Source organism: Phaethon aethereus (genome assembly GCF_964289735.1).
Source record: "Phaethon aethereus genome assembly, chromosome: 17".
Classification (NCBI taxonomy): domain Eukaryota; kingdom Metazoa; phylum Chordata; class Aves; order Phaethontiformes; family Phaethontidae; genus Phaethon; species Phaethon aethereus.
In genome coordinates this window covers 3,590,312-3,613,337 of record NC_138593.1, presented here as the reverse complement: position 1 = coordinate 3,613,337, position 23,026 = coordinate 3,590,312, and the positions used below count along the sequence as shown (strand labels likewise).

Sequence of the window (23,026 nt, the reverse complement as noted above, 5' to 3'; positions counted from 1 at the left end):
GCGGGAAGGCAGCGACACTGGGGCCACCCTGAGGGACGCGTCAGCCTTTCTCCTCTGACAGGGGCTGCTGGCCGCGGCCCCCCCGCCGCACGGCGCAGGCTGAGCCGATTTAAATGAGAAGTTGTGCCAAAACTTTCCGAAGTTAATTAAAACGCCCCCCCTCCCGCCGTCGCCGGGCTCCCCCGCCGCCCGCCCTCCCCTCCCCGCCCGGCTCCTCTCACGGCGGCGTCCCTGAGGGGAGCTCCATTGTCTGTGAGGGGATGGCCGCGGCACCCCCCGCCGCCGCGCCCCCTCCGCGCCCCCTCCGCGCCGAGGTGCGCGGGGCGCCGGGCCGCCGCGGCGGGTGGCTGCCTCGTCTCCCCCAAAGTTTTTGGATCCGCGTCTCCTCATGATGTATGGATGATATATTGCATTGTGGGTGTCAATATAACTGACGGCCATATTTGCCGGTGCTGCTACTGCTGTAAACAACCCAAAGTGTCTGGGAGACACGGAGACGCTTCACTGAATTTCAGGACGCTTCTCCTCCTCCCGCTGGCCATGTCTCTGGGAATGTCTTACAAGCCCAACTTGAACGCCCACATCCCTGGGACTCCCCTCAACCCCGGTAAGTCCGCGGCGGCAACTGGGTGGCAAGTTTGGGAGGCGTGCGGCGGGGCGCCGCGGTGCCGCACTGGCACCTGGGGGGAAGCCCCGGACTCGAGTTTCTGCCCGGTCCGGTATGGCGGGGCAGCGGCTCCGCGCCGGCTCCGCGCCGCCATTACCAGCGCCCGCCCGCCGGCCGGCGCCGTTAACCCGCACCGCGCCGCCCTTCCGCGGGGGCGCCGCGCCCGCCGGGCCGGCCCCGCGCCGCCGCCGCCTCTCCGGGGCTCCGGCCGCCGGGTTTCCTCCATGCTCGGCTCCCCGGGGCGGCTGATTGATCTGGATCAGGAATATTCCGCCGGCGCCTCAGCGAGGACCGCTGCTGGCGGGACGCCGCAAGTGCCGCTCGCGCCGCGCCGCGCCTCGCCTCACGCGCGCGGCCGCCGGGCCGCTCTCCTCAGGCGGAGGGGCCACCCGAGCCGCGCTCCTCAGGCGGAGGGGCCGCCTGCGACCCCCGCCCGCAGCCTCCGCCGCCGGGGAGGGGCCGCCAGCGCCTCGGGGAGGACCCCCGATCCCCGCTCCCACCTCAGAGCCTCCCGGCTCCGCGGAACAGTCCGGGCGGAGGAGCCCTCTCTGCTCGCTGGGGATTTTTTGGAAAGGGGGGGGAGCAGTTGCGCTTTATTTCTTACAAAAGCCCTTTCAAAAAATTATTCCTCTTCCCTGGATCTGTACAGCAGTCTTTCCAACTTCCCTCTCAAAAAAGTTTCCTTGATGGCAATAACTTTTTTTTTTTTTTAAACTACATCCACCCCCCTTTTTTGTTTCCTCCCCGATTTCCGAAGGTAACAGCTGGCGAGTGTTTTTTCTTGTGCTGAGGTGTCGGCTGTAAAAGTGGGTCTCGCTCGCGGGGAGTGTGTGTAAATCGGTGCAGTCTGAACAAAGCCGCAGCAGCAATTGCTTCGCTGTGGGATATTTGGAGGGGATCTCGCTAATCTGTGTGCGTCGGCTAGTATTTAACAGAACCAAAATGGAGAAGTTGGTTCTGACTTAAAAAAACAATATCCTCCTCTCCCTTCCCCGCAGCCCCAGCCTGCAGGGTTGGCATCAGACCATCCGCAGCCAGAAAGCAGGATGATTTTTTTTTTTTTTTTTTTGAGAAGGGAAAGTTTTGCAGTTGGGTTTAGGAGGGAGGGAAATCTGCCTGGGTGATTTTTATAGCGCCGTTTGTGGTTATAATCCTGGGAGATTGATGAACCAAAGGGATCAACAAGATGCACCTCTGTGCTAGTTACCGGGAGAGTGGCAGTCGTATTTTACTGCAAGGAATCGTCACCAGCTGGTGGATGAACCGAGGTCCCTGTGCCTCAGACACTTTGATCCTGCGTGGAGCTGAGCTCGGTGGGGCTGCGAGCGTGAAAAGACTCGGTGTGCCTGGGTTGTGTGTGGCGAGCCCCGTGGGCCCGAGCGCAGCTCTGCAAAGGGATCAGGAAGCAGGGGATGTGCTAAAGGGTTTTTGACAAAAAGCAGAAGTGTCACCGGAGGAAAAAAGAAACAAAACAAAAGCCCAGCAAGGGAAACCGTTCTGCTGTCGGCTCCCACGAGAACCTGTGCCTTGCTCTCCGGAACAGCCGTAAAATTGCAGGGAAAACAAAGGTGGTATTTTGCGATGGTGGGTGAGGGGTGGGGATTAGGTCATGCGATGGGGGGGATCCGAGTCTGGCTGCTCTGTGAGTGAGGGCTGCAAAATCCCGGGTTGGGCATGCTGCTCACAATGCGAGCTAAGCGGTGAAGTTTCTGTCTCCAGTCCTCTTGCTGCCGTGGCTGTGTGCTTCCAAACGCTCTGGCTGCGATCGGGGTTTTAGATTCTTCCATGCAGTTTAACACCCCCCCCCCCCTTTTTTTTTCTTGTAATGGCAAGTTATCAGCAGTTTGCTGTCATGCTGGAACTATTCCTGTCTAAGTTATCCTCTCTTCTGAGTTCGGATCATCCTCAACACCCCCAGAATCTTTTCAATGAAGGAACGTCCTCCTCTGAATCCAAAATGGGCTCTCTCTTCCCTCCCTGTCTTCTGCCATTATCCTCACGCACCAGCTCTTCCTCTAGCTAGTGGTATTGCCAGCACCGTGGCCTAAGGCCAAGGGAGTTAGACAAAGCAGTCCTTGCAGTTGCACATATCGCATTCAGAGTGATATGACTGCAAATGGCCCCCTCCTTTCTGGAGCTTAATTCTGAGTTGAAGGAGATCGCTGCTTTATTGTGCTTAAATTAAATGCCTGCCAGCCAGGAGGAAAAATCCTAGGTTTGCTTCCGAACCTGGGGTGAAGGACCCCCCCCTGCCCTGTCCTGCAGAGGAGAGGAAAACAGGAAATCTGTCCCTTTTGGCCTGAAATCAGCCCTGCAGAAGCCTCTTTGCATGAATGCTGAATATTTTGGTCTCGTCCGACGGAGGGCTCTGGCCAGCTGTGGATCTCACAGGGATTTTCCTCTGGGAGGTAATGCCGCTTCCCTGCAGTGCAGGGCTTCTGGTGCAGGACTATATGGAAAGGCAGTGTTGACTCAGCTTCTGGAGCTGCGTCCTTGCTGCAGAGCTAACTCCTTTCAAGTTTAGGCTGAGAGTGGCCACTCTGCAAAATCATGTTTGAACTGTGCGCAGTAAGTGGATCAGTGAGATGAAGCGGTTGTGGTTGATGGGTGGCTGTGCTGTGTTCCTGCACGGAGCACGTTCGGGACTCAGAAACCTGAAGTGCTGAGAGAGAGGAGCTATTTGGGGGGAGGAAATATGGGGAGGAAGCCTCTGTGGGTTGTCGGCAGATCTGGGGATGACTGCGGGTGAGGAAAATGCAGCTGCTCCGCAAGTGACTCAGGATGCTGGAAGAAGCATCCGGATGCTGACTTCTCTGCCTTACACCAGGCTGAGGGAAGGAGAAAGGGTTGTCACAGCAGAATTTGGTGCCTATTCCTCTATTGCCCAGGTCAGTGGTGACACCTGGCCCAGGGTGTCTGCAACCAGGCTTGCAGTGTTTTGTTGGAATTATCAGTCACCTTCCTGGAGGGCCTGTGCTCTGGGCATTGGGCCCCTGCGTGTAGCACTCCAGGCTGTCGGTTCCAAGCTCTGCTTGGGGAGCCCTTGTTTAATCTCCTGCACAAGCACCTTCTCTGCCGGCGTGGTAAAAAGGCGCTCTATGAGGGACCTGTGACGCTGTGGCTTTACCTTCCCAGACTCTTCTGACCCTGCAATGTCCCAGGGGAACCTCTGCTACCTTTTCTAACAGCCATGTTTTGATTTGTCTGTATTCTCTTGCTTATCATACTGAATCCTGTGAAGTACTGTTTTTCCGTCATCTGTCTTGTGTTTTACATTGTTAGACTCTATCTCTCTGTAAGAGGGCCAGCTGCGGAGCTGAGGTAAAGTAGAGCATCTCCATCTACTTCAGTGGACTCAGAGAGATTTAAATCAGCTGCGAACTGGTCTGTAGTTTGTCTTTCCCCTTGTTTCCATGTGTTTTCTGGCTCTGTTGTGGATATTCACCAGCATTCCTATTTTGTTCAGAGCATGCACAGGTCAGAGAAAAGTAGTTTTAAGATACTGAAGCCAGAAGAAACAGCTTGAGATTTTTCTTTGGTTTTATTCTAATGCTAGCAGAAATGCCAGGTTTCAAGATAAAACCCTGTTCCTGTAATAAAGCTTAAAAACTCTTGTATGTAGGATCTGGAAAAACAAATTCCAGCAGACTGGGACAAGGGAAGGAGCTGTGTCTTGGCTCCACATGAACAAGTGGTGACCTGTACAACAGGTACTGCAGTAGCTGAGGACCAACAGGGTTCTCTGCGCACCTGCTGCACCTCACAGCAACCGCAAGTTTCTTGGTGAAAAGTGGAAGTTCTTACTGAGAGGTGAAATGAAAATAATTTCCCTAACTAGGGCTGTAGCTTGCAACTGGAGAGACCAATTTCATTCAGTCCTGAGAAATGATGCCAAGCACACTAGGCCGTTCCTTATATTATTAAGACTGCAGTGCAGACTGGGATGAGCAAATGGTTTGCTTGTCGGCCTTTAAAGAGACAGCTTATGTTTGATATTGTTGTCCATACTGAGAGGTTGGTTTTGGAGTGAGAGTACTGGAAAGAATACTATTGGTAGGCAGAACGGAGAGCAAAGTGTTCATGCCTTGGCAGAAGGGATAATTTCAAGGAAATACATTCCCCCCTCCGATTCAAACTGAAATTTGCTCGTTCCCTGATCTCTTGAACTCCGTTTGAAGTTAAAAATTACCTGAAAAGAAGCACCCTAAACATGTTTCAGAATTGGCAATTTTCAAGTGGACTTGTTTGGACGTTTGGCATTTTTAGCTTGATGTGTTTTGGCTTCAGAGCAATGGTGTGGTTTTCGCAATCAGCAGATCTCCTCCTCGCCCCCACCTATCACGTGTTGGTTGAGTTGCAGAGTGGTTTGGGGTCATGCTAACTTGATGCTTTTTGGATAAAAGTAAACCAGTAGCTCTGCTCCAGTTGGGCACCACTAATTCTCCATCCCTTAATGCTAACACAAGGGTCCAAGCCAAAGACTGGACAGCTTTGAACCGTGCCCATGATACAGACACTTAATCTGGGGGACCAGACTAAAATCTAGTCTTAAGTCATACCCACTCCCCCCAACTACGTGTGGTATACATGTACCAAATGCTTTCATCTTTTGATCCTTTCCTGTTGTGCCAAGTAACTTCCTATTATAGAAATAGCTTGTGTCTTAAGCTAGAAAGGAAGAATGGTGGGGAGTCCAAGTGACTGTCTCTTCTTTTCCTGATTAAAAAAAAAAAAAAAAAGGCAGGGGAGTAGGAAGAGGAGACATAAAACATGACCGTTATCCACATGGAGAGATTAAATAGAACGTGAGTACTAGAGGAAAGGCCCAGAGTGTGACAGATCAAAAGAGCAAGGCCTCTGCCTGTTATGATAAAGAATGTCCTAGTTCTTGAGAACATATTTATGTGTGTGTGCACTGGATTTTTTTTAAAAGGAAATAGTTTTATTCAAAGAAAGGTCTGTTTCTACCGTAAGGGCTGTTTAAGGGGGAAATAGTGGGTAAAAATACAACTTTCACAGCCAGTGCTATAAGGAATGTTTTGTGCAAATGAGAACGGGGTCCATTATTTTAAATTAAAAGATTTATTGGAAGGTTGGGGGAAATGGGGGCTGTCAGCTTTCACTCTGGGTTGGCAGCTCCTGTAGAGTTCTGTGTATGGCTTGCCTGTGCAGTAGATCTACTTGTGTAGACATGCATGTGGTGTCCCATGGATGGCAAGAAGTTTTTGTTGAGCTTAAGCCAAAGTGCATAGAGGGCTAAGGAATCGAATATTCTTGTAGTCAGCCAAAACACTACAACTGCGATTCAGGCTGTGTTCACGTGCTTGCTGCAGAAATGGCTGTGCTGGTTGAAGATGTTACGTCTCCTCTGTGCTGGAAGATGCTTGCCTTGCAGTGTATCTTGCCAGAGCAGCGTATATGAATGTTTCTTGTGTGTTTTGTTGCAAAGTTGTCCAGTTTAGGACAGAAGTTACATCCTCTCAGTTAAAATATTCCAGCCTGGTTGTCTCATACCACATGCCATCAGGAATCAAACTGCTGTCATCTGAAGCAGATGAAGAATGTCCTCCAGTTGTGTGGCAGAGGCAGTAACCGCCAGCACCAGGCTTTATATAAAGAGGTAGTGACCACTAGCCATCTAAAGGGCAACAGCCTTTATGTTGCCAACAACCTCAGCTTGAAGAGACTATGAAATAGATGCAGAAGCAGTGAGATTCCACACACTATACCATGTACCTCGGATAAACTCCAGGCTACAGGTATCTCTCCTTACATGCTGTCATGGTTCATGTGTACAAAGAACTTGTAAAATGGCAGTTTACCTATGCAGTTTTATAGGACCTTTCAAAGTACAGGGCAGTAGAGAGACGTATGTCCAGTGGGGTTGGCTCTTGACTTGGTTAAGTCAGTTCTATATGAGTAACTTGGTGAGTTGAGTAACCATTCCTGATTTTACTTCGCTGTTCATGAGAGTAAACAGGGTGGCAGTTGAGCTGTGTAGATGCCATGGCACCTGCTGGGAGCAGATCAGGTGAGAGTACCCCAGGGTGCCTTGCCTGTTATTTTGCCAGCAAGCAGCAGCAATAGAATTAAGAATTAAAACTTAGACCAGCAAATTGGTATCACAGCTCAGGCTTGTAGACAGTAGCAAAGGAGCTGAAGGGATCCCTACAAACCTGTCGGAAAGTAATGGGAAGATTCCTGGTCAGTGGGAGTTTAGGCAAACAAAGATTGAGTCAAGATCCTTTGTTGGGCTGGGAGAGGCTGCTGGAAGGAAGAGATTTTGACACAAAAATCTCATTTCTGTTTGCTGTATTGTTAGATGCCCCCTCCCCCCCCTTAATATAGATTAACAAGAAAATTGCTATATTTTTGTGGGCAAAAATGCTTCTGGCAGTCTTCTGTTTGAATACAGAAATAAAAGACGTTGGCACAAGAATAAATGGGTATATACAAGGTTTTGTGTACATTTAATTAGGAAAGTGGAGGGAGGAAAGTGTGTATATTAATTTAGGTTTTAAACAGCAGCAAGCACTAAGACAATTTGGGATGTGATCCAGGGTGTCACTTAAATTCAGTACCAAGCACACTCCTTTTTCGATTCTGTCAATTCTTAACTGTCTTGTCTCCATTGTCATTTTAACGTGAGAGAGCAAGCCTCAATTTAGATTCCCCCCTCCTTTTTTGCTCTCCAGTGAATACCTAATCATCACACTGATTTTTGACTGGGTATCGACTGTGAGACTTGCTGGCCTAATTTTTGTTGCTAACTGTAATAGCAATAGCTGGTGATTTTTTTTTATTTCTTTTATTTTTTTTTTATCCTGAGATATACGGGTTGTTCAGACATGCAGATGTATTTTGAGTTAATTGAGTAATAGTCATCCAAGACCCTGGGCTTCTCCTTGAGATTAACATACAAAGTGATAGGTCAAAAAGCTCAAGGTCCGTTACCCTGTGAGATACTAATACCCCCACAATTAATTTAATTTTCAAGATTGCATCATCTTAAATTGAGGTGAAATCAAGGATTTTTCTTCCCCCCCCCCCCCCCCCCCGCTGAGTTTGACTGGCACAACTTCTGACATGGGTGTATGGAGACTGGTACCATGGCCAAGTCAAATCCTTTTCTTTGTTCTCTGGGCCTGCTGCTGCTGCTGATAAAGTGGTCGGCGCATGGCATTATGTCTTATTACATTTTTGATGCAGACTGCAAAGAAACGGGTAAACTCACCATGGTTACCACGATCTGTCATTTGGCAGGGCATGCCGTACTCAGCAATGGCCTCTAGTGTCTGCAGCACAGCTCTGCATATGTCATGGGTACAGTAGACAATACAGCACCCCTGGCTGCTGAAGCGACGCAACTCTACTGATCTGACTGCTAATTCACATCGGGAGCGATGCTCCAACTCTAGTGGCAGGTTCTTACTCATAGTTGCCTACTGAAAGTTCTTGTTTGATTTTGTCATTCAGTGTTGACTGAGTCACTGCTGGATTCAAGCTCACATGCTGAGACGAACTACTGTCCACGGCAATGCCGTATGTTGCTGGCTTTCACATCTGTGAAACTTTCTTGGTCAGCTCCTGGATTCACTGCTTTGTCTTGGCACATCATGTTTCTAGCAGGGTTTTCTTTCTTACCTAGATGTTCCCTGCTGCGTTCTTTCGTACAGATCAAGCACGTGTCATTGCTTAAATCAACATAATCTGAAACAATCGCTAAATTATCTGTACTATATTATCCTTAACCAGTATAGTGGTGATAAATTGATTTTTTGTTTTGCATGGGCTGCAGCTAAGGTTTGCTCAGTGGGTGGAGCAGGATTCCTCAGCCTGGTCATCGGAGCCCTTGCCTTAGTTCTGAACCAGTTTGGAGCTCCCAGGTCTTGTATGTGACTGCTTGCAATAACAGTTCAGGAACAAGTCTTTGCAGGATGGGTCTTTGGTTTTATTGTATGTGAGGAAAAATCACTTAAGTCTTTCTCTGCTTAATTGAGGTAATTAAACCTTCTTACCTTGCAGCACAAGGGGCTCATTAATGTTTTTGAAGCTTTTTGAAGTCCTTGGAGGAAAAGATGTGGTTTGCTGTTGTGTCATGTTTGATAACTGTCATCTGTTCGTGAAATACTGACTTGAGTTGTACATACAGAAATCTTACAGTTGTGCATATATTTTGAGCTGATAATGTGAAGAAACAGTTGAGAGAATAGCTGACAACTGTGGTGTTCCTTCACAGTGCCATACTCTATGGGTGTGTTGTTTATTTTTTTGTGGTTTTACTATGCTGTAGCAAAATGTGACCCTTAGCTCCACGTGACACCTTAGCGACAGAAATGCAGATTGTAATGCCATAAAATTCAGCAGCTTAGTTAAAAACAAAGAGAAACCTTGCTTTTTTAAGGTGACCTAGTGACCAGCCCAATTTGCCTTTTTTAGGATTTCACATCTGGTTAACTAGTAAAAATTAAGAACCCACTCTCTTCTTGTAATGAAGACAATACCACAGTGATATCCTGTGATTAATTCTAAAGTGGAAAGAGCCTTCCCAACTGAGAACAAGACTCTGTTCCACTGTGTTCAGCATAGTGGTTAGTAACTGCCAGCTCTTTCTTCTCATAGTGAGGGGAAAACATGAATGCGATCACTTGCAACTTTAAAACAAAGCGAGAGATTTACATAGTTCTGAGCCCCAGTGACTTTTAGCATCAGTTTAATTTAGATTTAAATGAAGGCTGGTAAATGAGATCTGTTCCTCATATGAAAGACAGTTGGGAATTTTCAGCAAAGGAGTTCGTAAGGGGGAAGATTTTTCCAGACAGCAGGCAGTCTGTGTCTGTGCCTACAGGCGAAGACAGCAGCATCAGTGGATACTGGGGCACTTCAGCTGCAAGAGTGAACAAGTCAAGTGGTGTAATGCTCCCTTAGTCCTGAGTGTGCAGTCCATAACCAGCAGGTCCTCTGGCACTGTTGTGAAATGGGCAGCATAATTAAGCCCCCTAAGAAAAATGTAAAAGTTGTTTCTCAAACCCAAATTCTTACTGTTGCGGGGCGAGGGGGAAGAAGTGTTTAGATTGTTCATTTCTGGAGCACTTTGTCAATGATGGCATTAGAGTCTGTTTCTGTAACTCATAGCCAACTCAAAACCCTGTAGATCTGAATATAATCTTTTCCAACTTCAGAAAAAGTAACCATAAACCGAAGTGATGTTATTTTTCCTTTGGTTTACTTATACAGCACAATTTGTCTGAGTAAAAACATCTGATATCACACAAAGAGGAATAGTAGTAGCACTCGTCGCTTCTGATGTCATACAATGAGCAGCAGATCTGATATACCTCAACTGACTGTTCCCTATGAATAGTTTTGGCATTGGCTGAAAATAGTACTGAGGGTAACTTGCATTGACCATGTGATGACACTTTGAGTTGCAAAATTACTTTCAGATAACTTGCACTGAAAAAGTAAAAATAGCACATTACATTAGACTCATCTATGTGGAATGTATATATGCAAAAATAGGGCTCCTTAATATTTACAGTTTGTCTAGGCAGAACAACCTGTCATGCTACACTCTGTTTCACTTTTAGGCAAACAATTTGCACTGGTAATGTTGGAGGCTGTGCTATTTTCAAATGTACAGCAAATGTTAGAGAAGCATTAAGTTAACCATTCTCTTCCTAGCAAAGAGTGTGACTCTGAAATGTCATTAGTGAGCTTAGACAAAGGCGAGAGGTCACGTTTAGAAAAACGTGATTAAAATGTGTCCCAATGCAACAGACTAATTAATCTTTAGATAATAACAGATTTTTTTCCCCCCTTCTTTTCTCTCTACAGCTGGGAGTGTTCACTCACCTTCCACAAGTATGGCAACATCTGCGCAATATAGACAGCTTATAAATGACTATGGACCCCCATCTCTAGGCTACACACAAGGGATGCAGGTACAGCTCTGCTTGTTGTTTTTCTTTAATCAGATCACTGATCCCACGTTTGCATAGTAGCGTGGATTGTAGCCTGTAATCCGAGGTGTTCCTCCCTCCCACCAAGATTTGAAATCAAACCCAAATGGCAGACTGATTCATTGCACATGTCTTGGGATCAAATTAGACTAAGCAGAGTGCTGAGTGAGATTGGTTACTAATTAACTGTTAGTCCCGCCCCTGTCTTGAGTTATGTTCTGATAGTAAGGGCTCTAACATATTCTAAAATTATTGTTAAAAAATTAATATTTCTATTCTGTTTTTCTTGGCAAATTTATACTCTAAAATTTAGTCTTATGAAGCATGTGTCACAGACAGTCCTATGGTCTGCTTCAGGAATCCGACAGTAAACTTCCTGTGAAATGTATTTGACTAAACTGCCCACATCATAAGGGAAATCCTGTTATGTTTTATTTGCTTCTCACTCTTCTCGCCTAGCTAACTTCTCCACAAAATATACACCTAAACATTGAAAAAGCAGAAACAGAGTTAAGTAAGCAGATCCCAGTTTGCTGTTCTTGCAAGACTGCTTTAGCTTCTGTTTTACCTAAAGTCCCAGTCTTGCAGCTGCATCCTCCCACTTGATCCCACTTTTTGAAGGGCATGTAGCATTGTGTCCAACTGTAGCAGCAGCCGTAAAAAGAAAATCGTGTTTATGTAATAAACCTGAAATTATTATTTTTTTTTCCCAAAAGTGGCTTCCAGGGCTGTTTCTGGTCCTCCATGAATTTCCAGTTGCTGTATGCTGTAATTGTTTTGTTTTTAGCAGTATTTGATTGAGATTAATCTACTTTCAACTACAGGGTACCAGCAGCAGTCAAGTACCGCAAAGCAAATATGCAGAACTTCTAGCTATCATAGAAGAATTAGGAAAAGAGATTAGACCCACATACGCTGGGAGTAAAAGTGCGATGGAGAGGCTAAAAAGAGGTAACATTTAAATTTATTAACTCACCCCGCCTCATGTCCTATATGCTTTGTGCACCGACTGCTTGTATACAGCTTCATGACAACTGTTTCCTTCAAACGGAGACAGCTGTCTTGAGCTCATCATTAAACTAGGTGTAGTAGCAAGCCACTGAAACCTTGGGATACTCCATTCATGCTGTATTTGATACATAAACCAGTGACACAGTATGTTTCATGTGCACAAGGGGAGTTTCAGTTAATAATTCAAACCTTATTTTAGAACACTTAAGGCGTCTAATGGATATGTTCTTTCAGGTTCCTGGTGACTTGTCCCTTCAATTCCCTTTTCTCCACAGTCTCCAAAATACACAGCCAAGCATTGTTTACTTCTTCCCATATACATCACCCACCTACTTGACACAAGATTGTTTACTGAAGTGCATTTTGCCTAAAGTAATACTACATTGTGGTAATTCACCATAAGGCTGGCGGAGAGAAGAGCTAAAAAACCAGGTTGTTAGCGACAGCTGTTCAGACTGAGATGTCAAACACACACGTTTCTCCTCTCTGGACTGTTGGGCTGATTGGGCTCCATTACCTGTTGTCAAGTGCATGTCATTAAGAGTCCACTAGTAAGGGACACAGAAGCTTTTAGGCCTCAGCTGATGAGGACTCTCTAGCTTTGCTTTGTCAGCTAAAAGGGGTAATAAATGCCCTTTCCTTGCAGTGTAAAAGAAACCCCCGCATGCCCCGCTGCTGACATCAGCTTGACATTGTCCTCTGCAGGGGACGTGCGAGGGATATTTCTGAAGGAGCAGTGGGACATTCCACTGCTCCAGCTCCTGAAATGACCCTGAAAGGCCATCGACAGCAGTTGTGCTGGCAGTGCTGTCCTTTGCCAGTATAGTGTCGTTACCTTTTCCTCCCTTTCCTTGGTTCTTGTGCTGAGTTTTCGCTCATGCATTCAACCCTGAATGGGAATGTTATTGTAACAGACTAACTTCACCATCTTGCAAATCCCCCTTACATTTGCCCAAGACTACAAAGCTTTATTTAAGGCTCAACCATTATGGGAGAGTAATATATCTGCCATGACATGCAATAAAATGAGTAGTAGCTGTTCTGGGAAAGGATGCAATAAAGTCTGCTGATGAGTGGTAAGTGGAATCTGGCCCAGCTAAAATCAATGTTGCTGGAGTCTCTCTTTATTGCATTGCCTGACTCAGTATTAATAGATCATGAATGGCAATAGGCTAATGGGGACAACCGGAGGGAGACCGGGAGAGATGCAGGCAGCTCTGAACTGAACAGTTCAGTTCGGTGAGGAAAAGCCGTTTTGCCACTTCTTGCAGTGACTGTTTAGTTTGCTGGCTAATGCAGGTTTAACATTCAATACTGCCATTGTGACTTGCCAACGTTGCAAAGAATCCTAAATAAATACTTTTTGCTGCCATCTTTTGGTCACAACCATACCTCCCATTCCATTTTGGGAGCCTAATGGCTGAAGGAGCATGTGCAAGTGTGAGAGCAAAAGTGATTCAGGATAGCCACGTGACTGCAGCCTCCATGGCCATGTGGAGGTTATTCCTGAATAAAGTCCCTGTCCCCAGCTCCACCCGCTCCTAAGCACAGAGGCTACTGACCTCTAAAATTGGCCAAATTCCCAGTGTTCTACATAATTCAGGGTAGTTCTGCTGCATAAACTGGGCGTCCTGCCACCAGGTCCAGGTCTGATGCGCTGCTTTGAGTACACGTTTCTGCATCCTACAGCTGTGGGATGCAGCTTCGCTTTTCTGTGTCAGTTTAACTCTCTGCAGAGCCTTGCATCCATCAAGTCCCAAGTCAGTACTCCTTGGATGTAAAGGCTGTTGCTGTGATCTGGGCTAGCAGCCTTCTAGAAACAGAATCCATTCTTTCTAAACAGAGATTAAACCTAATCTGCTGCCTTATTGTCCATTCTCCACCTTGTTAACGAGAATGATTGAGCAGAGAAATCGCCTTGTATCTTGTCCTGTCTTGTTTGTTGTAGAAAAATCTGTCCATCTCTCATTTTAAAATCTATCTCAAGCTCTGTTCTTTCAGCAGCTCTGTGAACACGAATGTAGATTTAGTTCCAGGATTAACAATCAAGGTCCAGATTGCTGGAACTCAAGGCAGCAGGACTTGTCGTGGAAAATTCCACATTATGTCTATCAGATGAGAGTAGATATGGCAGTATGTAAAGTGGTGATGATGTACACTGGGAGCTGAGCCAGTGTTAGGAGGTAACTTCTTGCACACACCATAAAAAATTTCTTAAAGGAACCCAACTTGTGTTTAAGCAGTATTACGAGGGCTTGGATTTTGATGCATCCTCTCAGAGAAGAACTATCCCAAGGTATTAAGACTTTTAGAGCTTGCTAAAATTGACTCCCAAAATAACTTTGTATTTTTTTTTCACTCCACTGTAGCAAAATAACTCACAGGTAAGCAAGATGGTTTTTTTTTTTTTCCCCCCTTTCTAGTTAAGTCTCTGATTTTAAATAGGCCTGCACTGTACATTAAGATACACCTGTCACTGCAAACCTACACATCTTACCATGCTCTGATTCTTGGTTTAGACCCTTTTCAATTTATAATGCCAGTTTGGGAAAGCAAACTTGTTTAGCAGCAGCTGATGTTTGGGAAGCAGGGGATCTCTCCCTTTTCTGAGGCATGCTGTGGTAGCCTTGGCAACTCAGGGCAGAAATATGTAAACCTTTCTCTGAACTGTCATTGCAAGTGTGACCTGAATGAGATGATTTAAAATACGTCCAATTCTTTTGCAGGCATTATTCATGCTAGAGGATTAGTTCGGGAATGCTTGGCTGAGACGGAACGAAATGCAAGATCCTAGCCCGCTAATTCAGTTACAAGATTTTCCATCTCTTGTTGAAGAAAAAGTAACACTTACTCCTTTTGACTCTTGAAACATTCAGACAAATTCCTTTATTTTGAATGTTTTACCTTTCTTGTTTTGCCCTTACAAAAATGTATAGTTAAGAACGAGAAAACAAGAATTTTTCAACTTACTGAGGGTTTGCATTTTGTAAAGACGTTAAAACTCCCTAAAATGTTTCTAAAACATGAAAACTGAACTGCATGCAGAAGAATGCTCTTTCTCTCCCAGGCTATATTTCAGTTCTCTTCTTATCCAGCCACAGTCTCATTCTGTGTTTTTTTTTTTTCTCTCCTTTGACTATATTCACTTAACCCCAAACTGTCAATCTTTCAAAGTTTGACATAAGCTCTAAGGATTTTTTTTTTTAATAAATGCAGAATAGCATGTTGTACCTAGTAGTCTGCTAAGTCACAATTTGTCATACAGCATAGACCCTGCTTAGAAATAACCTTCCCCTCCTCTTATTTTTCCTTTTTTCTTCATTTTGCATAAACATTTGCATGACTGTTAGTGCTTTGAAGTCCATTTAAAGTGCATGAGTTATATGGAAAATAGGGAAACCTATTAAATAATAACAAGGTCCTGGAAAGCTAATTTCTACATTAAGGCTGGAGATCTCAGTTTAAAGTTTGCAAAAAAAAAAAAAAATCTGGATAAATTACTAAAACTGTTATTTGCATCTTTGTATGTATTTATTACTTGACGTAATAAAGCTTATTTTCATTAACAGTTTGTATTAAAACTATGTACAGTCACTTTAATCAGATTCATACTCCATGAACAAGAACTCTCAACAGATAAAGATTTAACCTTCATGCAGGAGGCTCAAGTTCAGGAACGGACAAAGAAACAGGCCTGAAGATTGCTGGAGAGTTTCCATCCATGGTAGAGTCTGGATGCAGTTGATCTCTGTAAGAAAGCAGTATAGTTGCTTGTAGCCTCCATTGCTTTCAAAAGACATACTATGGCTTCTCTTCTTGAAGCATTCTCCCTTCACTGTTGAAGGTGAGAACTTGGTGGCAGCCAGTGAGGGTGCTGTCCAAAAATTAAAGAGAAGTTCTGGTTAAGCAATTAAGAGTTTGTAACAGAATCAAAATAGGAAAGTATACTTCTCTAGTGGCTCCAAAGTGACAGGAACAAAGGAAAAGCAGCTGCATGTATTTGCATAAAATGTGAATCTAAAAAATGAATGAAGATAACAAAACGCCCAAGCTTAACTGCGGCGTAGCATAAACATAATAAATGACTAATTCACTATTGTAAAATCAAATCTAAATCCTAAGGAAGTTAGGATATCTGGGATTTCTAATACATCTGGCACTATTGATACTTGAAAAAAATACAGTATTAAGAGGCAAAGTGAATTATTTCACAGCTTGGATGAACTACATTCTGTCACCTTGGGAGGCAGCTTCCAACACGTGTTCTTTATCTGTAATGACCCAATTTTACCTTTGAACTGGAAGAACATGACTGACCAACCCTCACTTGCCGGAGTGCCTTCCACCCCAACGCTCATCAGCACGCCAGGTAAGATTTGTAAAGCTTCTCTTTAAACTTGGACAGCATTTGTTCAGCTAACGGATCCGAAGGAGGCAGCCAGTGACCAGCATCTCTTTTATCAGCATGTCTGTTTACACTATCAGAACCGGAATCTAAACCCGGTCACTGTTCATAAAGAATTTATGTCTATAGAGGCATTGCCTGAGTAAGGATGGAAAATTAGAACTTTTTAGGGCTCTTCTTATTTACTGGAACTCCTACAAAGCATTGTAAGGTACCATCCAGGCAGGAGGATATCTATGGAATTTTTTTTGTCTCCATTATTAATAGTGGAAAGTTTATAGTTCCTTTTTAACAAGGATTGGTTTATCATCTTGACTAACACTCATTCTGTGGTTCTATGATCTTCTGAACTTGGCAGAACAACTGATTGCTAAATGTGATTAATGAGATGATGGCAGACAGAGGTAGGAATACGTGACTGCTTGTATCACTTCCATTTTACAGTAATAGCAGGTCACTACTCAGCATCTCAGTTGTGCTTATGAAGCCCTCCATCATCTGTGAGTTTGAAAACTGTTTAGGTATAATGACAAATGCTTCCTTTACCCTACTAGGGCAAGTCAGAACTTCACATGTTTATTTCTTATCCAGTTGTTGCATCTCTTTAAAATGCTTTTTCCTCTCTAGGTTTTCCTTTGCTCTTCTCTTTTTCTCCTGCTTCTTCTTCTCTGATGCTTTCTTCTCTTTAAAAACATCACTATCTTCACCTTTGTAGAAAAGGTCAACTTTTTCCTGCAGGATTTCTCTGGCTATCTTTCGGTTCTGCTCCACTGATCTTGTCTGATGACACTGAAGAAACACAATAGGACATTTTTACTGGAACTTTAACATGTTTATTCTTCTGCTTTCCTTTTCAGCCTACATATTCCTGCTATTACAGTAAAGAAACTCTCCTCTCCCCCAAGCCAAGAGCATCCTTCCCACCAAGAACTGCTGGTACTTTTGTATCCAGATGATGTATTTTGGAGAGGCTGCCTAATAATTATTTGCTACGGTAACTTGTCAGGCTGGCTTTTGCATTGATCTTTAAGTCTGTCAGCAAACAAGATTGCTTCCATATCACCTTGGAAAGCTGCTTCTGAGTTTAACTTAACTGTGTCTTCCCCTTGTGGTAAAGAAGCAAAGATTAATTTCAAAGTATTAATCCACAAGAATTAGGTAAGAGTAATGCTTAAAAAGAATCTGCAAAGTGAGTACGACCAACTTGTTAGGGAAGTCATTCTAACAAACTCACAAGAGGGAATGTGACAGTGCCACTGAAAGGCAGCTACAATGAAGATAGATACATTTTATTGAAAACTACAAAACAGTACTGCATGTCAAGCCTGGGAAGATCAGCTCTAAGCCCAGGTTTATTATCTACCAATAGCCACAACTGCTTCTTGACGAGATTCTTTACAATACATACAGACTTCTCCTCTATGACGTTTGTGCTGTGATTACGCTTTACTATGACAGGAGACTTGGAGAACACGATGCAATTTGTGACTTAATGAAATAGAATATAATTACCTTCACTACAATCCCAGATGGAATATGCTTCAATACAACACAGTTGTTTGTCTTATTTGTGGCTTGACCTCCTGGGCCATCACCTCTTATGAACTGTTCTTTTAGTTCTGCCTCAGTTAGTTCAAGGAGATTGAAAGAGTTCTTCTTCCCTGCTGCCTGAAGTAAGGGCACTCTGGGCAGAGAAAATTGCTGCTTCCTCAAAATCCATGGTCTCCATGATGGTGTTCGTACTTCTCTCAGTAAGAATGTAAAATGAAACAAACTTGGAACGTTCATACAGAAATGAGGACACAGTTTCTCTGGAATGAAACCTGAAATAGAAGTGGAGAATGGCATTTGCCATGAGAATCCTTAAGATTATCTACTTCAGCTGCACGTCTCGAGCGATACTTTTTGATATTCAGATTTATTTTCAAGGACATTTGAACTGGTTTCATAGGCATTTGCCTTGAAATATTTACTATTCCAAATGGTATTTCAGTTCTCACTGCAATCAGGTTTCTTAAAATAGCCAAGATTATTATTTTGTTGTTGAAAGGGATCTGGAAAACAGTAAATAAATTAGTACTCCTACCAACACATGGAAAATACTAAAGATATTTAAAAAAAAAAAAAGAAGAGAGGAAAGAGTGGGTATTTCTATCTTGCAGTCCAACCTGTACAGTGTGACTGGCAAGCCTTTGCAGACACTCCACTCATGCCCAGGTTGTATCTTGCTGGTAACAGTACCTGCAGTTCACATGCTGACACATGCTGGAACTACACCAAGTGAGGACAGGTGAGGGTGCAGGAATCCTTCTCTGGAGTTGCCTTAAATGGTGCTCTAAACTACTGCAACAAACCTGCTTTACATGATATCACTGGCCTAATAACGTCTTGGCTTCCCATGTTTGCTGGCTTACAATCATGGAAGACTGCAAAGAGGAGGTAGAGGGAAAACAAAACATTGAAAAAAAACCCCCAAGACTGTATGTAGAACATTTGTGTGCAAAGGATGTGGGTATCAGAAGTCAGGTCTGGCAGAACAGAGCTTGAGTCATTTAAACAAGTCAGAATGCAAGGACAGATTTTTACCTGTAAGAATGATGCATGACTCCTCAGTCAAAACAGACCAACAGTACACAGCAGAACTCAGGTAGGTATATTTACAGTTACAGACTGATGTATGAATCCGAGTTCTGAGATTCTTTTTTTTTGTGCTAGGTTAGTACAGGAAACGGAGTAATAATCCTTATCTAAACAGATTACATGATCTAGACTTGTCTTTTGACCGTGCTGCATTACAGCATTACAAATTCTGAGGTCAGGCTCTAGTGCGCATAGGATTTGGTGAGTGGTCTAATAGAGCAAATGTAGAAAACTCCGTTTCATGTCAGAATTGTTCTGTGCTGATCCTGTTAACAAGCTTGCCCATCCTGCTCTGCTCTCATAACTTTGTGTATCATGTGGCTCCGATGGAGGAAAAAGAATGGAGAAGTAAGCAGACCACTGGGTTTTCAACTACTACTTCAGATGGTGATTTTTCCCAGTCCAAGTTATTAACAAAGGCAGAAAAGTATGCATAAAAGTGTGCATTATCTTCATGGAGAATGAGGAATGTCAGGTTCTACTGCTGTCAAATAGCACTCTTCAACGAGGCATTGGGTAAGCAATTAATACATGCTGTTATACTTGAAATATTTTGATTCAGAAGAAAACACTTCAGCATGTAAAGAAGTGAAACTTGGCAATAAACCTCCATCAAAGTTGAACGTTAACTGTTGAAATAAAAATAATTTTAAGAAAGCTTTTATTGGCAAGTAAAGATGTCCACTTGGTGGCACCAGAAGATAGTAATAGGGTTTTCTGTTGCAAAACACACGCACAAAAAAATAGCAGAACTACTACCTCGTTCTAAAGTGAGCCTTTACTCACCAGCAGGTTTAATATGGGCACTGCCTGGTTTGAAAACAAGACTGACAACTCGCCGAGCTGCCTGATCTTAACAGGTAAGTCAAGGTAAAAAAAAAAAACAAAAACTGCGTTTGTTGCAAGCCTATTTCTACTACTTGACACTACAACTATAAAACAAAACTAAACCTAGAAGGTACTAGAGTTTGCTCGACATTTCACTTAGCACAGAAAGTCTCCAAGAAACACATACCTTACAATGCAAGAGAGATCTTAATGCTTTAATTCTAAAAAAATTAAAGTCTTTGCTTATGAGATTTTTAGGCATAAACTACAGAAAAGCTGTGTCAATAAGAACACTAATCTCCCATTTTTTAGTCAACGGTTATAGAAGTACCCAGGAGTTCTCAGCTTCCGTGGAAAGGACGCAGGGCAGGCAGGCACATCGGCGCGGCGGCACCGCGCACTCTGGACAGTTGATTAAATGGCGCTTTAAAGCAACTGTTTGTACAAGTTTTTCAGTAAAACAACCGCGTTTGTTGTCCCACGCGTCCAGGAAACAAAGCGAGTAGCAAGATTTGGGCAGAGGCTCCAGCACAACTTGACAGCGGCCGAGCGCCCGAAGGCGCTGCCGCACGCCGGTAACGAGGCAAAGGCAGCGGCCGCCCGAGCCTGCGGTCACTGCGCCACGACCCCGGCCCTCCCAGGCCTGCCGCCTCCCCTCCTGACTGAAATCGCGAACCAGGCCTCGCCGCAGCCCGACTCCCGGCCGCAGCGGCTCAGGAGGAGCCGAGGGCAGCAAGCCGCGTGCCCGAGACACTCTCCGCCCAGGCCGCCCCCCGGCCCCACCGCCACCTCTTACCTCAGGCGACTCGGGGCGAGCGCCAGCCCTTCTGCGCCCGCACAGCGCAGGCGCGGACCGCTGGGCACATCTTCGCGCCTCCAAGCCCGCCTCTGCGCATGCGTATTCCATGGAGGAGGGTGTTACCGTCAGGCTAATTGGCACTTGGCAAACCAATCGCTGTGCAGGGGGCGGGATTACTCACGCCTTCCATTCACTACCAATCAGGATCTGCGAAACCGTGCGGCGCGTAGCCACATTAGCCAATCCGCTCGCGGCGGCGCGCGTACTTTTCCACGTAGCGAATCAGAGTGGAAGATACGGCCTGGCGCGCGGTCAAGATAGCCAATCATCGAGCTGGGCTCTGTCGTGAGTGCCCTCTACCCCACCACGTTCGAAACTCGGCCGCCAATCGCGGGGAAGGAGGTGGTGGGCTGCGCCTGTTTATCGCCTAACGGTCGGTGGAGGAGGCAGCTCTCGGGCCGCTGTAGACACCGCCTCGTGGACGCGCAAAAATGCAGGTAGGAACCGGGCGAGCCCCGGGGGCAGCTGGCGGGGCCGGAGCTGGCAGCACCGCTGCACTTGGCCGCGTCCCAGCGCCGCGAGGCCGCCTCCGCCACCCCGCCCCTTTTCCCGACGAGTGGCGGGCCTGCCAGCCAATCTGAAGCGACGGTGCCGTCAACATCCCGGAGTGTGAAGGGCAGCTGCCCAATGGGAGCGTGGGGGAGGAGCTTGACCCGCTGTGGGGGCGGAGTCCGGGCGCAGAGCTGGGGGAGGGGGTCACTTATGGAGGGAGGGGACCCTGAGGGGGGAGAGCTGAGGGTAAGGGGAAACTGTGAAGGAAGGGGAGCCTGAGGGGGCCGCGTTGGAGGGAGGGGGTCACTTGTGAGAGGAGGCGGCGGCGGCGGCGGCGGGGGGAGGGAGGGGGGGGGCGAAGAGTTGGGGAGGAGGTTGTAATTGAGGGGAGGCGACCCTGAGGGGGCAGACGTGGCGAGAGCGGGTCACTTGTGAGGGGGAGGGGTCCCTAGAGGGGCCTTTGCTTGTGGGGCGAGGGCGTTCCCCGAGAGGACCGGGGCTTTAGAGGGCAGAGCTCGTTGTCCCTTGTCAGGGTCCCTCAGGAAGTGCTGGGGAAGCCGGCGAGATGGGGCCCTGGCGGCGGGAGGGCAAGCGGGGACCGAGGCGGTCTGTGAGGAACGGCAGCAATCGGATGTCGCTCAGGAAGAGGTGCAGAACTGCCGTCCCCGGGTCTGTGCTGGCCCAGATGTTTGCATCTAATTTAACACCGATACTTACGAGTCAAAATACCTTGCAGCTTGTTTTTTAATCTTGCTCCTTTATGGAGGGACTTGGCCTTAGAAGGATTGTTCTGTGCTATGGAAACAATAGGTGACAGCTTGGCTGTTCCTCAGCCTAGTTATAGCCCACTTAATATTTTTTTATTGCGAACAGACTTCTAATGAGGTTATGAAACGAGCTTAGTCCCACCCATCTGCTATGCTGCCGAGATAGGCCACCCATGATTTCATCCTGGGGAGACGGGGGTACCTGATGTAGCCCCCACCGCTGCCATCCAGCTGCTCCAGAGAGTCTTGCAGCTTCTGCTTTATCTGCTAGGTTAGGTACCTGACAACCTTCAAGTTTTCCAGACTTCTGACCGCTAGAAAAAGAAGAAAGGCTTTTTTTTTTCCCCCTGTTTTGATTTATCCCAAGAAGCTCTGCCAAAGGGATATGTGTATCTGTGATAACTTCCTTCCAATTCTTTGCCTTTTCAGCCCTACCCAAAGGAGATAGCTTCAGTGAATGCCTGGAAAACATTTCTGCTAAAGCCAAAGAGGCTCCAGGGAAAAATTGGACAGTTGTCCATCAGTTTTCTTCTGGCAGAAATAAATTTCTTACATTTCCGAAACTATCTGCTAGAGATATATCTCTAGGTACTTAAAAGTAATGAAAACTTAAATCTGTAAAAGCCAGTAGCATGTCCTTGTAAGCCCTTGTAAGTAAAGAAGAATGGTCATACTTTGAAGGTGGTGTGCTTCTTTAAGGCTTCTTTATTCTTAGTATTGTCACAGACTACTAGGATGATATTTCTTAATGTCTGGTTTTGTCCTCCATCCGTGAAATGATGGTAAGGTTGTTCTTCAGTGTTAGAACATAGGATCAATTCACCAGGGTGTAAAAGATGCTGAAATAAGCACTGTATAAGAACTGATTAATCAATGTATTTCAAGTGTTTTCTTAGTGAAAGCATGGAAACTGGAAGACTATTTTAGTCTCTCTACAGCCATTCTTGTAAACTGCTGCTTTGAGCGCTGTAAGACCATCACATAAGTATTTTGTATTTGTGTATTTATTTATGATGCTTTGAGATAACCAGCTTCTGTTTTTAACTGCTGTGGGATTACTGTTTGACTACATTTTATTGTTAATTGGTAAGTTTTAAAAGCAAAAAAACCCCTGTTTTCAAAACAGTTTTAAAGCTCTGTAAATTAATGTTGTGTATTAATAATAAAACAAGCATTCTGTGGAAAAAAGTAAGCCAAGTATCATGTGCACAAATAACTGTATGGCAGAATTGGTCAACAACAGTCTTAACTTAGTAGGTCTTGATTTTATTTTTTGAGGTGTGTGTTTCTTCCAGCGAAGGCACAGATTCCCACTCAGCAGATTTAAATACCTTGACAATAGGCCCTTTGTCTATTAAATGTGTTTCACAGAAGTCTCAAAAACTGTCCGTGGAG

General features: G+C 45.3%; 2 protein-coding genes across 2 annotated transcripts; one reads left to right on the top strand and one right to left on the bottom strand.

Annotated features, from left to right (window-relative positions):
• Positions 1–387: 387 nt before the first annotated feature.
• CDK2AP1 (cyclin dependent kinase 2 associated protein 1) lies at positions 388–15,595 on the top strand. Its single transcript, XM_082007600.1, has 4 exons — positions 388–607; positions 10,505–10,611; positions 11,454–11,580; positions 14,367–15,595. Exons 1-4 carry the CDS (start codon positions 400–402, stop codon positions 14,432–14,434), a joined length of 510 nt encoding a protein of 169 aa, XP_081863726.1. The 5' UTR covers positions 388–399; the 3' UTR covers positions 14,435–15,595.
• A 1,026-nt stretch (positions 15,596–16,621) lies between these two features.
• MTRFR (mitochondrial translation release factor in rescue) lies at positions 16,622–17,873 on the bottom strand (the record flags this gene model as incomplete). Its single annotated transcript, XM_082007485.1, has 2 exons — positions 17,558–17,873; positions 16,622–16,834 (listed from the first exon to the last, which is right to left on the bottom strand). The coding sequence occupies exons 1-2, from the start codon at positions 17,831–17,833 to the stop codon at positions 16,622–16,624; spliced, it is 489 nt and encodes a 162-aa protein (XP_081863611.1). The 5' UTR covers positions 17,834–17,873.
• Positions 17,874–23,026: the final 5,153 nt, after the last annotated feature.

Excerpts from the sequence above, each read along its gene's own strand:
- CDK2AP1 (XM_082007600.1), top strand. The coding sequence starts at position 400 with ATGATATATTGCATTGTGGGTGTCAATATAACTGACGGCCATATTTGC. Across the intron at positions 608-10,504 it reads TGGGACTCCCCTCAACCCCG|CTGGGAGTGTTCACTCACCT; the intron begins GTAAGTCCGCGG and ends TTCTCTCTACAG. Across the intron at positions 10,612-11,453 it reads GCTACACACAAGGGATGCAG|GGTACCAGCAGCAGTCAAGT; the intron begins GTACAGCTCTGC and ends TTTCAACTACAG.